General features: G+C 36.4%; 2 protein-coding genes across 2 annotated transcripts in view; one reads left to right on the forward strand and one right to left on the reverse strand.

The window, feature by feature from the left end:
• Window positions 1-14461, reverse strand: part of LOC134539684 (orcokinin peptides type A-like) — a 140366-nt gene that overhangs the window by 41847 nt on the left and 84058 nt on the right. The gene's annotated exons all lie outside the window — the stretch shown is intronic.
• The window catches only part of LOC134539682 (DNA ligase 3), a 454246-nt gene continuing 450459 nt past the window's right edge, over window positions 10675-14461 (forward strand). The window contains exon 1 of the mRNA XM_063381877.1: window positions 10675-10875. Within this exon, the coding sequence (XP_063237947.1) occupies window positions 10740-10875 (136 nt within the window). The 5' untranslated portion in view covers window positions 10675-10739. The remainder of the gene's footprint in view (window positions 10876-14461) is intronic.

Genomic DNA, 14461 nt, shown 5'->3' on the forward strand with positions numbered 1-14461 from the left:
ATATTTTCGAGACAGTGCTATACACAACAAATTTATTACGGAAGGTTAAATTATACAACTCACAGCCCAATAGTTTCGAATTAGTTATTTTACATGTAAAACCATTAATATGTCTTGTTTAATATAAGCAGTTTAACACAAATTGATTATCAAATGTATTGTTAATTAAATAAAACCCGTCAAAAAAACAAATTATTATTTAAAAATTTAACCTAATATGCAATTACCTTAAACCATTTATAGCATTTATCTACAAAGAAATCGCACTCACAAAAAAGTTTGTTTGCTTCGGTGAAACGTTATTTTTTACACAATGAAACCTATAATCTTAGTTAATTTTGAAAAAAAGGGGCTGTCTGTAAAGTCGGTTTACGGACGATAATTTTAAGTGATAACGTCATAAGAAAACATTGATGAAAAATTGCATAATTTTTAATTTTCAAATATTATTTACAGTTTTTGCAAATTTAATTTAAATAATTTGGTTAAATAGAATCATGAACAATTAGTTATAGAAATAAAATGAAATCAAATCAATGTCAATAAATTGTTAATTTGAAATGACGAAATTGGCCAAATAAATCAAATTTTTTAAATTGCTGCTTTTAAAAATCCCGCCTTAACCTGTTTGATATTACAGAAGATTTTCTCGCACGGTTGTTGGACGGTTCTTGCATGCTCGGCTCAGGCGGAACGTGACAATGAGTCATGCTTTTTCGTGCGTGCAGCCGGCGTTCATCGATTTATAATACGTTATCACGTCAATAAAAGTCTATGGTGAATAATCTTAGATAAATATTTATCTATGGTAGCTGTCCAAGGAGTCTTTTTTAATTTTCGACAAGGATGACAAACATCAATAAAAACATTAATTAAAGTTTATAAGTAGTAAGAAAAAATGTATCCTTCCAAAATTGTCATTTTTAAAAGTAAATTAGATATATTCTGAGTATAAGAAAATAAATTTTGTTTCCTATAAAATCTAGTTCATCCAAAAATATACAATTTACAGGAACTATATTTTTGTTTCACCTTGTACAAACAATCACTTTGTTGGAGCAAAAAATCTTTTATTTTTCTTTGTAATGATTTGACGAACATCGGACAAAAATCTGATCTCATATATTCAGCATATACAATTTTTTTGGTTCATTTGTCACAAGAGCAGCCACATGATGTTGTTTTATGAATCAACAATCGTCCCATTTAATTAACTGTGTATAGAATAGTTTAAAAAAATTGGTAAAATATTTAAAAAACTTACCAAATTGCAAGGAGAACACAGCCAAAACAGTCACATCCAGCATTACAATTGGGGCACCACGAGACGGAACATACCACTTTACTCGAAGACAAAAAAACACAAGGTTAAACAAAAACAAGTCCACAAACCTTCGAAGCACAAATTAACAATTCACAAACAATTTTAACACGCGGCACACACAGATAATAAAGAAATGTGTGAGATATTGCCGCTGACAACGCTAGCTTCTCCAGTATACCATACAACAGGTCTGTGGTTGATTAAACACTGTCCAACTTTCCATCTACTGTTTTTTGTGAATAATTTCACCGAACCTTGAACACAGCATAATGATTATTTATCAATGACGTGAAACTATTTAACTATTAGAAACGAAGACATTTTGTATGATTCCGACAAGTGTAAGTAATATACACGCTATTTACTATAAATAAATTTTAGTGGTAGCTGATACTACTATTACCGAACTATTACCGGGCAAGCCAAATTGGATGTTGGAAATAGGGTACTTTCGGTTCGTAAAGCATTGACCCAAAAGTGAGTTTAAGGCCGGTATTCTAAGACACAAAAATAAGTTTTTAGGTCTTGAATATGCCACACTGTAACCTAACGGTATTCTTAGTGCACAACTACGCTTCTAAATCGTCAGATAGGACATGGCCAGTCCTTTATTTTTAGAGAATGGATTTTGGTGTCCTACGTGACCTATCTGTCGCCCAAACTTCCACGCGGATGCGCAGAGCTCACTTATCTTTTGTTACATGTTACATAAAAAAAAAATCAGGTACAATTAATAAAGTGAAAGAAACACATAAACACTTGAGGCAAATTACAGGCCAAAGCCATATGCAAACGACCTTATGACGGATTTCAATGTAATTATTAAATTATGAAAATACCCTTTTCAAGATGAAAATTAATCAAGTATACTGTACATGACGCATTACAAGCGTTGCATAGGAGATTGAAATTGTTATAATGATGAAAGAATTCCGTTTACAGGCAATATGTAATGATGAAAGAATTCCGTTTACAGGCAATATGTAATGATGAAAGAATTACGTTTACAGGCAATATGTAATTATGAAATAATTCCGTTTACAGGCAATATGTAGTCATGTGCAGATAATCTATAACGTTCTCCATTACCTATTTATAAGCGGAAATTAATTTTATTTGCACCACCAAACGTTTGAAAATTGAACGTCATCGCAAGCCACACCACGAAAAATAAAATAAGACCTGAATTAAATCACGAAACATTCCTTTCCAGGTTCTATAACGTCCATGCAATATAGAGGTAAAAACAACATAAAATAGCGTATTTACTGTGACTTTAGGGGGATTAGGACGGTGGCACAAGTCCCAAAAACTGTAAAAAAAAAAATCGATGGGAAAAATTAGGACAGTTCAAAACTTACAATTAATTTCTTCATTATTACAAAGGAATGTTTTGAATGTTAATGATGGAACATCCTTTCGTGCCTTTTTTTGTTAATTTTCAGGGGACATCATTTTCTTCAGAAAATAACATTCTTTGCGTTTGTAAAGTTTGTGCGTGGTCACCAAGCAAATTATATCTGCTGTTTATTGCAACATAAACATTAGGGGAAAAAAATCCAAAGCTTTTACTAAATAAAAAAAAAACTATCATAGCTACTGTAAAATTAAAGACCCTTTTTGGATAGATTTTATCTCAATAAATATGAGTATAAATATGTGTATTTCGATATATAAAAATATGTTTACTACGTTCCTACGCCCCAAACGATAAAGACGTAAGCTGAATTTAAGGCGGTAAGATTATGCCTGAAATTGCTTTCTTTTTCCGCGTTCTCTCGATATTTTCAAACAAAAAGCTAGTATAATTTAAACATAAATAAAATGATAAAAAATGAAATTAATCATGTTTTTCCATGTATTAACCATTTTTTATTGGCTTGCCAACACAAAATATTACATGAATAGGCATACCAATAGATATGCTTATAAAAGGACCAGATGTACTTAAACAGCTGATAGAAACTTGCTCAAAATACATTTTCAGTTCTATCAGTCTCTCAAACGAAAACTTAGCCGTCTCGAGAGAAACGAGCTAAAGAGAATCACAAAGTGAAATCAATACATTAATACAAATAAATAAAATTAAAGTGTCCTTTATCATCATATTTAATTATTAGGTGCATTCCCCCCCCCCTTTTTTTTGCAAGTTGGATACCTAAACCAAAACAGAAGTTAAATTATTTGTCTATCTGTACGAAATAATTTAACTCAAAAGCTATGATAATTACATAATAAAATCAAATAGAAAAGTATAATAATTTTCCTTTTTTTATTATAGGGTTAAAATAAATAGTGTAATTATTTTTAAAGTTAGTTCAGTGTTGTCGTCAACTCGGGAATAAGAGGTGAATTATCAGCACGTTTTTGAGTGATTTATAATAATTTTATGCGCTTACTCCTGAAAGCAAAACAAAATTTTTAGTTTACAATTTTTAGTTTAGTGTACGTACAATAAATGTCAACCTTTAGTATATATAAAAAAGGTTATGTGTGAATTATTGTGTCAACGCGCCAAATTCGCGGGAGCAGCTATTAATTAATAAAATAATATGCCTCATTAAAATTTAACGAAGTTAGGATACGCTTATTCCCATGTCCTAAGTGGGCATAAAAGTGAAAAATGGTGAGATGTGGCCAAAACGTTTGAAAAAAGATTCTCAAATTAATTAATAATGTTTGATAATAAAGCTTTCTTTGTAAGTGAATTTTTCAGTTTCATTTGCAAAATTTTTGGTGTATTAATTCACCCAATAAGAATTAAATTATTTATATGATTATGTTAGTCTTACGATAGGACTGTTTTTTCTGTGGGTTCGTGTATTCATATTAATGTGTCCGTTCTTCGGGCTGTCTCTATGACATACAGTGATAATAACAATATCGTATGTCCAAAATAATTTTAATCAATCTACCCCGTTGAGAAAATCATTCAAAGAACGAGCAAAGACTTTCACCTTAAATTTACGAAGAACGACGATTACAAATCATCTATGAATCTGTGTTAATAAACGGAGAACTGAGTTCACTACTTTGAATAATGACTAACAATTATCAGCTTGAAACATTGACAAAAACTTAGTAAACCTTTGTATGTCTACATCAAAAAATTATTTATTCCGTCCATGTGTATACCGTTAAAACGAAACACTTGTTTTGGAAAACGATTGTGTTTGTTTCGTCTTTTCGTTTTGTCGTGTTTTTGTCTCGTTTCAACTGTTGTGCTGAATTTTTTTTTTGGGGTTCAATATTTTTGTGCTGTCATCATTTGTGGGTTTTTTCTCTCTCGTTCTCTTCTGTTTTGGAAAACTATTGTGTTTGTTTCGTCTTTTCGTTTTGTCGTGTTTTTGTCTCGTTTCAACTGTTGTGCGGAATTTTTTTTGGGTTCAATATTTTTGTGCTGTCATCAGTTTTTTTTTTAGTTCTGTTAGTCCATTTTTCTTTGTTTTTCTTTGCTTGTTGACCATATTCCTGTTATGGAATATTATGGGTTGTTTATATCCTGTCGACAACAGAAATGTTTTGCTTAATTTGTGTTTTTGTCTTTTGAGTTTTTTGTAGTTTTCTTCTACAGACATACATGTGCTTAGCAATGGCGTATGTCCAAAAGCTCACATCAAGTCATGCACTCCCACTGCACAAATCTTTCAAAGATAATATGGAAACTTAACTCGCAAGCCGGAATCAGGCGTAGTTTCAACGAACATCCGGATATACGGAAATACAAAGAACCTTTCGTAAAAAAAAAATTAAAAAAATGTTAGCTAGTCTTTCAGTACTTGCCAATAACGGACAAACTCATGTGTTCTCATGTTGAAAATACAGTTTAATACAAAACTCGGACTCGTCATTTAACGTATAATTCCTTGAAATAATGCCGTGCGTAATAAATTTACGCAAATAGTGTTTTCAACTACATTTTCTTGACGTAGTTTCCGCACCCGCCGGGTAGAATTCGCTGCCGCAGCAGCTACGTCGACTGTTTAAACATTTGTTTAGCAGGCCGAAAATTTAAACTGTATAATGAAACGATCCGATAAAAGGGAAAAAGATTAGAAAAAATATACTTTGGACCTGATTTCCGACAAGGAACTTTATTATAATACTGCCCATCTTGTTAAAATTCATTAAACAGGTAATACTATAAAGGTTTCCTTCGGCTTTGTGAACTTTGGTTCGAGCCATCCGCCACAGATGGCAGCACCGTGGTTACACATTTCCGTTCTACGCAACTTCCGTTCCATCAACGAAAATTACTCCTACCTAATGACATATACCGAGAGCTAAGATGTTACTCATCAAAAGTCCGTGAATTTACTTCCATGCATGACAAGCGTACCAACTCCGGCACAGTGAAGGAGACCCTTGAATCACGTGACTTCGCAGTAACATCTCTGGAACTCGGCAGCTTAATCGGATTGTCCCGCCAAGTTCAGAGTCGATGCCTGGCAGTCGCGGCAGAAGCCGTAGCACATATCAGCGCTCCGTTCTGGAATTACTCAAGTTCTCCCGAGGTGTATCCGTGAGTGTGTGTGAGGCGGGATCATAGGGGCGACGCTCGCGGGTGCTTCCAGCGCGGCGTCGCCTCTAGGTGCAGTCTTCCCGTCGTACACGGGACAACTATGCTACTTGAGCAGTAACCGTAACATTATGTAGATGAAGGTGTAATGCAAGTCCCACGAGTTCTTTCAAGAATCTTTACCTTTTTTTTCCGTGCCTAAAAATGATCCCGAAACCACGCATTGTAGTCATTTTCACTCTTCTTAAAACTATATATATATATATATATATATATAAACAGCTTGAAAACTAAATACGGAAAAGGACTAGCTCTTACATGTTTTTCGTACACAGACACCATTTTTTTTTCTTCATAAAGATGGGTGGCACACAGGCAAGTTTTGACGGTCACCAGTGTGCCAATCATCTCCCCCCCACCTTTAACGTTGTATTGTTATGTCACCCCGAGTCATTGTGAATTTATAGTTGTGATTGTTGGTGTATTAAGACAACACAAATTACATCCATGTCTTACCCGGGATTCGAACCCAGAGCCCCCGCACCGTAGCCCGGTGCGTTATCGACTGCGCCACTGAGGCCGACTCACTCGGATATCTTCAGCTGTTCTCAAACTGCGTGGTTTTTATCCTGGAGCTCTGCACATCATGTGTGTGCCCAGGTAGCCGGGTTCCTCAAGACTTGATGGACGCATCTACAACCTCGTCGGATGTACGACCACTTCCCCCGCTGTGCTTCGAGCTCCTTCCACGAGACTTCCCGCCAGCCCTTGGTCCGCCCCACAGAATTTAACTTCCCCTCGAAACTAGCCCCAGAAGCCCCATATCAGATTGGGAAAAAGAAAAAAAAAATGGTTGTCTGTAAAGTCGGTTTACGGACGATAGTTTAACGTGACGTCATAACAAAACATTGATGAAATGATTGCATACTTTTATGAATAAAATTGAATAATTGTTATTGAATTATTACTATTTTGTATGAATACAAAGGAGTGAAATAAAATCTACAATTTAATTGATACATTTACTTTTATTTGCACTCATTAATTCAAATATGTTTATTACTTTAACGAAGAGATTATTTTAACTATAACTTTTATACATGTTTGCTATTTAACTTCTTTCAATCTGTTTTATTCTGTTAAGGATAGGACGATGATAGGAAAAGTAGGAAACGAATGGGAGTGTTTCAAGTTTAATGTGCCTCGAAAAAGTCAAATCGATGGTTGTTCCAATCGAATGGAAGAGAGATAGATGCGGCGCAAGCGTACAATGAGCGTAACGGGACACAGCGTAACGGGACAATGTGCGTAACGGGACACTTTATCGTGCGTGCAGCCGGCGTTCATCGATTTATTAGACGTTGTCACGTCAAAAAAGTTATGAACTAACGAGAGCGTAGTAGATTCATAGAGCCCCGTTAACATACGCAAACATACCTCGGTTCATCTAATGAAACACGGCAGTGACTTGTAAGGCTACTTGCACACACACCGATTTTGGACGGCCGGTAAAATATCAGCCGTCCACATTCCAGTAGTGAACCTTTGGAGGGCATTGGAGCTTGCACACTGGCCGACCACGGGCCGGCGCCGGAAAAAAGCCGGTTAGCAGCCGGCCACTGCCACTGTGGACCACCGGCGCCGGGCCGGTGCCGGGATTACAGTGGCGCGCGTGTTCAGACCGGAGCTTGCACACTCACCGATTATTTACCGGCCGTCCTCCCTCCTCAGTTCTGCTGTGCCTTCTCGCCATACCGTTGACTTTGCGCGTATAGGACTAAAATATAAAATAGTGGTTCGGCAGTGAGATTTGTATACGTTTGCAATGGATTACGATATAGACAATGATATACTTATTTCGCTAGTGGAAGGAAGACCATTTTTGTGGGACAAAAGAGAAAGCTGAAAGAATGCAAGAAAAGTGGAGCCGGCGCACCTAACATTAAATAAATAGGTATAGGTAGTTTAAAAAACTAAAGAAACATGCTTTTAAAGATTATCAAACTAAAAAGTAAAAAATAATTTTAAAATTTAATTTATGACAATAGTATATAAGCAATACTAGTATAAATGAGAAAAAATCTTGAGGCGCTTTGTGCCATATTTTTTGTATATTAAGCGCCCCATGCTTTTTTCTCATTTATACTAGTATTGCTTATATACTATTGTCATAAATTAAATTTTAAAATTATTTTTTACTTTTTAGTTTGATAATCTTTAAAAGCATGTTTCTTTAGTTTTTTAAACTATATTTATTTTTAACTTTTTAGTTTGATATTCTTTAAAAGCATGTTTTTTTAGTTTTTTTAACTATATTTATTTTTAACTTTTTAGTTTGATATTCTTTTAAAGCATATTTTTTAGTTTTTTAAACTATATTTATGTATAATTATCATAGGGAAATGAGTTACCGACACTACCTATTACCATCTGAGATAACTATTTGGAGTTGCAACGTCACAAAGAAATGGTAAAGTCTCTCCGAATCATTTACAGTTAGATGTATGGATATAACCTTAGAATTTACCGGGGAAAAAAAACAGTTTTTTAAGTAATATAAAAGTAATGTTTATGATTAGGCTAAGTTTCCAAGATGAACAGATGTGTTTTGAGTTCATACATGGGCTATATTTTTACTTTTATATGCATTTCAATCATGTTTTCTTTAAATCTTAAATATACAACAAATAGCAAAAAAAATATTAATAGAAATAAATAACATGTTAGTTTATTTGTTCCCTATCATTTGGGCTATACAGGTTTTACATAACATATGTTAAAATAATATTGAGTTGTATACTTTAAAAACAAAATGCGATACTTTAATGTTAAGGAACTTTCTATTTTTAAGTAAATAATTGAAAATAAGTGCACGTCTTTATTTATTTAATGAGTACATCCAGCACTTGCATTACAAAACTATCAGGTATATGTACCTGATAGTTTCGTAATGAAACTTTACTTTCCTTAACGTAAGAGCAAGCCTTTCTTGTGATGGAATGGAATTTCTCATTTTAGTATTCTGGCGTTGGATTGCGACATTCTGAAGAAGTTAAAAAATTTACTCCCATCACGCCGAAGTTCTTCCGCTTAATCCTACGGCGCTTGATACGACGGTACAGCAACCACATTACAACTCGTTTGGGATGCATTAATTATTTTTTGGAATCTACTTCACTCGACCACGATAATCAAACAACTGCTCGTTTGACCGGTAAAAGTCCGGCGTGTGTGTAGGCAGCACTCCACCGGTAAAATATCGACCGATATTTTACCGGCCGTCCAAAATCGGTGTGTGTGCAAGTAGTCTAATGGTTGCTCCTGAAAGCACGACCTTGAACAGCTTAAACTTGGCGGATCAAGGCAAAGCGCATTTGGGTGAATGCCGGCTGTTCGGTGCGACGGGGAGGTCTGGGTTCGAGTCCCGGGTAAGTGGAGGCCGTAAATTCAGTGTCATTTTGATATGGTTAAAAATAGGATTCGTGGCAGTAGGCCGAGAAATGTTTGACAGACAGCAATTCGAACATAACCCCGAAAATTTATCTCCCTGGGAAAACGTCTTGACTTTACAAACGGGCAGCTGACAGATGGCACTCAACTGAAATTCATTTAAACGAGAAAGTCATTTAGCACACAGTCGTTTCTCCAATATTTCAATATAATGGCTTCCGGCCGACTGACCTCTAAGCGTTAAAAGAATGTTACTAGTCGAAACTCGTAAGCCCGTGCGAAGCTTCGAATAAGCGAATCAATTGAAGCTCGTTTTAGTATTCGATTTGACTTCGCCAGGATATTTGATATTCGTTTCATTTGAAGCTCCGGTTGTGATGCAAAGCTTCACGTCTTATATGAAGCTAGGATAATGTTGCGGAGCTTTAAACCATTGAAGACTAATATTCGCCGATGAAAACTTTGAGCTTTTTGTGTGTTGTGTTATGTAACGTTTTGCACAAATATAGTTAGTTACCGTAAAAAAAAATAACAAATGTAGCACTCAGGTTTGCTTTTATAAATTTTTCAATATTAATATTATGCATGGTTAATTTATGATTTTTTTTATTAAATTGTGTAATATACGAGGCCCTGTAGATTAATCACTTTATCAGTTCAAACATCACGAACAATAAAATATAATTTTTTGACGTGACAACGTCTAATAAATCGATGAACGCCGGCTGCACGCACGAAAAAATGTCCCGTTACGCTGTGTCCCGTTACGCTCATTGTACGCTTGCGCCGCATCTATCTCTCTTCTACTCAATTCGAACAACCATCGATTTGACTTTTTCGCGGCACATTAAACTTGAAACACTCCCATTCGTTTCCTACTTTTCCTATCATCGTCCTATCCTTAACAGAATAACACAGATTGGAAGAAGTTAAATAGCAAACATGTATAAAAGTTATAGTTAAAACAATCTGTTCGTTAAAGTAATAAACATATTTGAATTAATGAGTGCAAATAAAAGTAAATTTATCAAATAAATTGTAGATTTCATTTCACTCCTTCTTTGTATCCATACAAAATAGTGATAATTCAATAAAAATGATTCAATTTTATTCATAAAAGTATGCAATCATTTCATCAATGTTTTGTTATGACGTTGTCATGTTAAACTGTCGACCGTAAACCTACTTTACAGACGACCAATTTTTTTTTTTCATGATCACATCATCGATCATAATCGCCGTACGTAGATGAACACCCGCGCCTCACGCGGGACTCGAACCCGGAACCCCTCGCACCGTTGAGCCGGTGGAAGTCGCGACTGAGCTACGGAGGTCGATCTGGTGCATTTTCAACGGGAGTGTATCAGCCGCGCGCGAGTCCACTCTGGGTCGTGAGGCGCAGTCGGGTCGGGCCGCCGCGCCGGGCGAGTGCGTTGCAGTCCGTCAATGTCCGTGAAGAGTTCTGTGCGTGTCCGTGAAGGGTTCTGTGCGTGTCCGTGCGTGCGCTTGGAGTCGCCACGCATTCGGTTCGGAGTGCACGAAACAAACTTTATGGCGCCTGCCTTCCCATCGGACCACCAAAGTAAGTCACCGCACCTTTAAATCAAGGCTCCGCCATTAATTCATTTGCGTCATCACTAACCGTTGTGTCCGCTCAACGAACTTAATTTTTCCAGTTATATGATGGATACTCTGGCCGGTTATGAAACAGTTAATCGCGTTGTAACTTTTTAAACGAAAAGTTGCGTTTCCCTCAAGAATTTTTTTTTTTAAGACGTTGTATACCTGTTTTTATAGACTTTTTTTGTTTTTTTTTTCTTTTTTGGCGGAACGAAGGAGCAGGCTGTGAAAATTAGGGAAGGTTAATTAAAATTAAACTACGCACGTGCCGCGTAAAATTGGGTCTGTGATAATGAACTTGAAGCCAGGGCGATAATGAACTTTTATTTGTTTTTAGTAGCCTTTGTAAATTTACGTAGTCTTAACGTTACGAGATCGTAGTTGTTATTCCAAATTTTTTTTGCCTTTATACTGTTATATTTTTGAAGTTTTGTTTTATAGCTGTTTAGCCTAGGTGCGCGCTAACACGATATTATTACTTAATTTTAGATTTGTAAGTATTTATGGTAATTTGTATAAGACATAAAACCCAAAATACAGTAAATAGAGTTATATTTGAATTGGTCAGTAAAATTATCGTGACAAAGTTAAACACTGCTAAGATAATTACTGGCCTTCGTCAACTTTGTTTAAGGCATTTTAAATTTTTTGCTGTCGAGAGCAGCTGGAACAGTGCTTTACATATATGCGATACGTGGATTTCTCAAGTTCGGTTAAATTTTTAAAAATAAATATTTGAAACAATTTTGACGCTGTTCCCAACTTTGCTTTCAAGTTGTGCTCACTAGCTCCGGTAGTGAGGAGTAGTGACCACTTATCCAATTCGACGGTTCCCCGAAAGTAGTAACAGTACAAGGTACCCGCTTCCCAAATATCACTTGCAAAGCGACACACGATTGTTTACAGAATTTGACAGCTTCACTAATGAGATAACAGGAAAGCCGGAGTGATACGTACACACTTGGTAACTATTTTGACAGTGGCTTGGCTTCTGTTCTGTACCCGCGTCCTTGCCGAATAATTCACCGACGTTCCAGTCGAAATTGCAGTCGCCATCATCCGGGAGCAGTTACCTGATGATGGCGACTGCAATGTCGACCGAAACGTCGGTGAGTTATTCGCCAAGGACACGGCTACAACCTAGAAGCCAAGCCACTGCAGACAATGGACGTGAAAGCCTGCGAACATTATTAATTATTCTTTTGACAACCTGACGATTGGAGAGAAGTCGCATGACACAGAGGACAGAGTATAGCCGGCTTTGAGACAAGCAGTGGAGTCGGGACGTTACTGTAAAATTAATTGGGTTTGTATTACGAAACGAAGGATCTTTAGAGACTGTAACAGAGGAACAGGGTCATTTGAAGAAGACCGAACTTCAGACCACGATCCTGCTACGCAGCTGAAATAAGAAATGACGCAGGTTGCTTGATATTTTTTTGAGGTGAAGAGAAAGCCCTAAATCTATACTAATATTATAAAGCTGAAGAGTTTGTTTGTTTGTTTGTTTGTTTGTTTGAACGCGCTTATCTCAGGAACCACTAGTTCGATTTAAAAAATTCTTTCAATGTTGGATAGTACATTTATCGAGGAAGGCTATAGGTTATATTATATTATCAATAACATTAGGGATCCTTACTAAAAGTCCAATTTAGAATCAAATGCGTTGGAGGAGGTTAGATACAACACGCAGTACACGTACGAAGTGTGTGTTGACAATGCCGCATGCGCTAGAAGTTTATTAAGCGAAATACCACTCACTGACTCACTCATCACGAGATCTCTAAGTATACACCCGATTGACTTGAAATATAGCATAGTTACTCATTTTGTGATGTAGACGCTCACTAAGAACGGATTCTAAGGAAATCCGATCCCAAGGGGAGTTTCGGGGGCGTAATATATCAAAATTTCCAGTGTGTGGTAGGAAATCACCATGGCAACGGCTGTTGCTTTGTTGATGCTTCATTCGTCTCTATGGCAACGACTATTTCATTGTTAGTACAGTCCTCATCACCGTTTAAATTTTGCGAGTACTTTAAATATCAAAAATTGCCCTTTTTTTCAAGTATATATATTTTACAGACTTGAAACTTCACAGTAATGTTCCTTATGTTACGCAGGATGACATTTTCCGAAAATTAGATCCCATGGGTGATTAAAACCAGGCAACAGTGGGTACTTTGTCTGCATGAGAACAGGATTTTGCATTGTTCATGCCTTCTGTGTCTCCATGGCAACGGGCATTGCGTGGCAGTGGCGTACCCACAAGGAGGGGAATGTATAAAGAGCGGCGCAAGAGTGATCTGCCTGTAGACTGCCGTAGCGAAGTACGGGTACATCAGTTGTACGTTGCGTGCACGAGTCGGGAAACCGTCGGTGCTATTCATTTTCTCTCCGGTACATTATACAGCATTGTAATAAATTTTCACTGAATTTATTTTATTTACCATTACTGTAAATGGGAGATGTGGCTTAATTTTTTTCCATTAGTATAGCCGTGCGAAGCCGTGTCGGGCAACTAGTATGAGATAAATGGAGAAGAACTGACCCCAATGGGGAAGAATGCCCTAGAAAAACTTTAATGTTTGCTAAGAAAAGTGTCGACGTTTAAGATATCATTCCAACTTCCCGATCATTATTTGATAATCAATCGAAACGATGTTTTTTTTTTTGCAGACTTTCATATTCTTAAACGTATTAAAACTCTAATACTAATAGTCTAATGTTTGCATTTTAAGCTATCTGAGTCGTAATTTTTTTTTTACATGTTTTGAATGAAAATTAAATGGCATGCAGAACGGAAACTTTCCAAATCAAATCCAGTCAAATATTCTAGCAACTTAATGGCATTAATATAATTTAAGTCAGACAAATATGTATCAATTTTTTTAAGCTTCAATATTCATAAAACAATTATTTTTTGACAACGAAGTTAATGAAAAAGTTCTACCATCGTTTAGATGGGAGTATGTCGTGACTTAAATCTCCCTGATATGACTACGTTATATCAAATATATAGTTTGGTATATTTCATTTTTGATAAACAAAAATCAGTGACTTCTTTGTGTCAAACGGCACACAATTTCGACAAGGAAATTAGCTGATGTAAGGCGTGTTCTAACTTGTGTTACCGATCAATTAAAAGCACGCGTGTCGTATGTGAACATAGGTTAACTCGTCATGTTCCACACAACACGTTCACGACAGAGAAGTGGATAACAGAGGGCAGTTGATAATGACAGGCTTCCGATTCCCAAAGCGCCCGCGAGGTAACTGCGTCTGGCGTATAGAAAAGGGGGGGGGGGGGGGCTTTGAGGATGCGATATATGTTGTAGAGTCGAATGCGACGTGCGTGCTGTCATTAAGATGCGCCATTAGATTTCCCTGCGTGTTCTCTTCCTCTGTAACCTTGATCGCCTTGCCTGGCGAATTAATACACTTCTGGCTGGTGTACCAGTGCTCAGTTATGGAACTATACAGCACGTCTATAAAATAATGTCCCAGTTATAATTTTTTTTTAAGTATCAACTTTATGCGTTGAAGAG

Source organism: Bacillus rossius, chromosome 15 (assembly GCF_032445375.1).
Source record: "Bacillus rossius redtenbacheri isolate Brsri chromosome 15, Brsri_v3, whole genome shotgun sequence".
Classification (NCBI taxonomy): Eukaryota; Metazoa; Arthropoda; class Insecta; order Phasmatodea; family Bacillidae; genus Bacillus; species Bacillus rossius.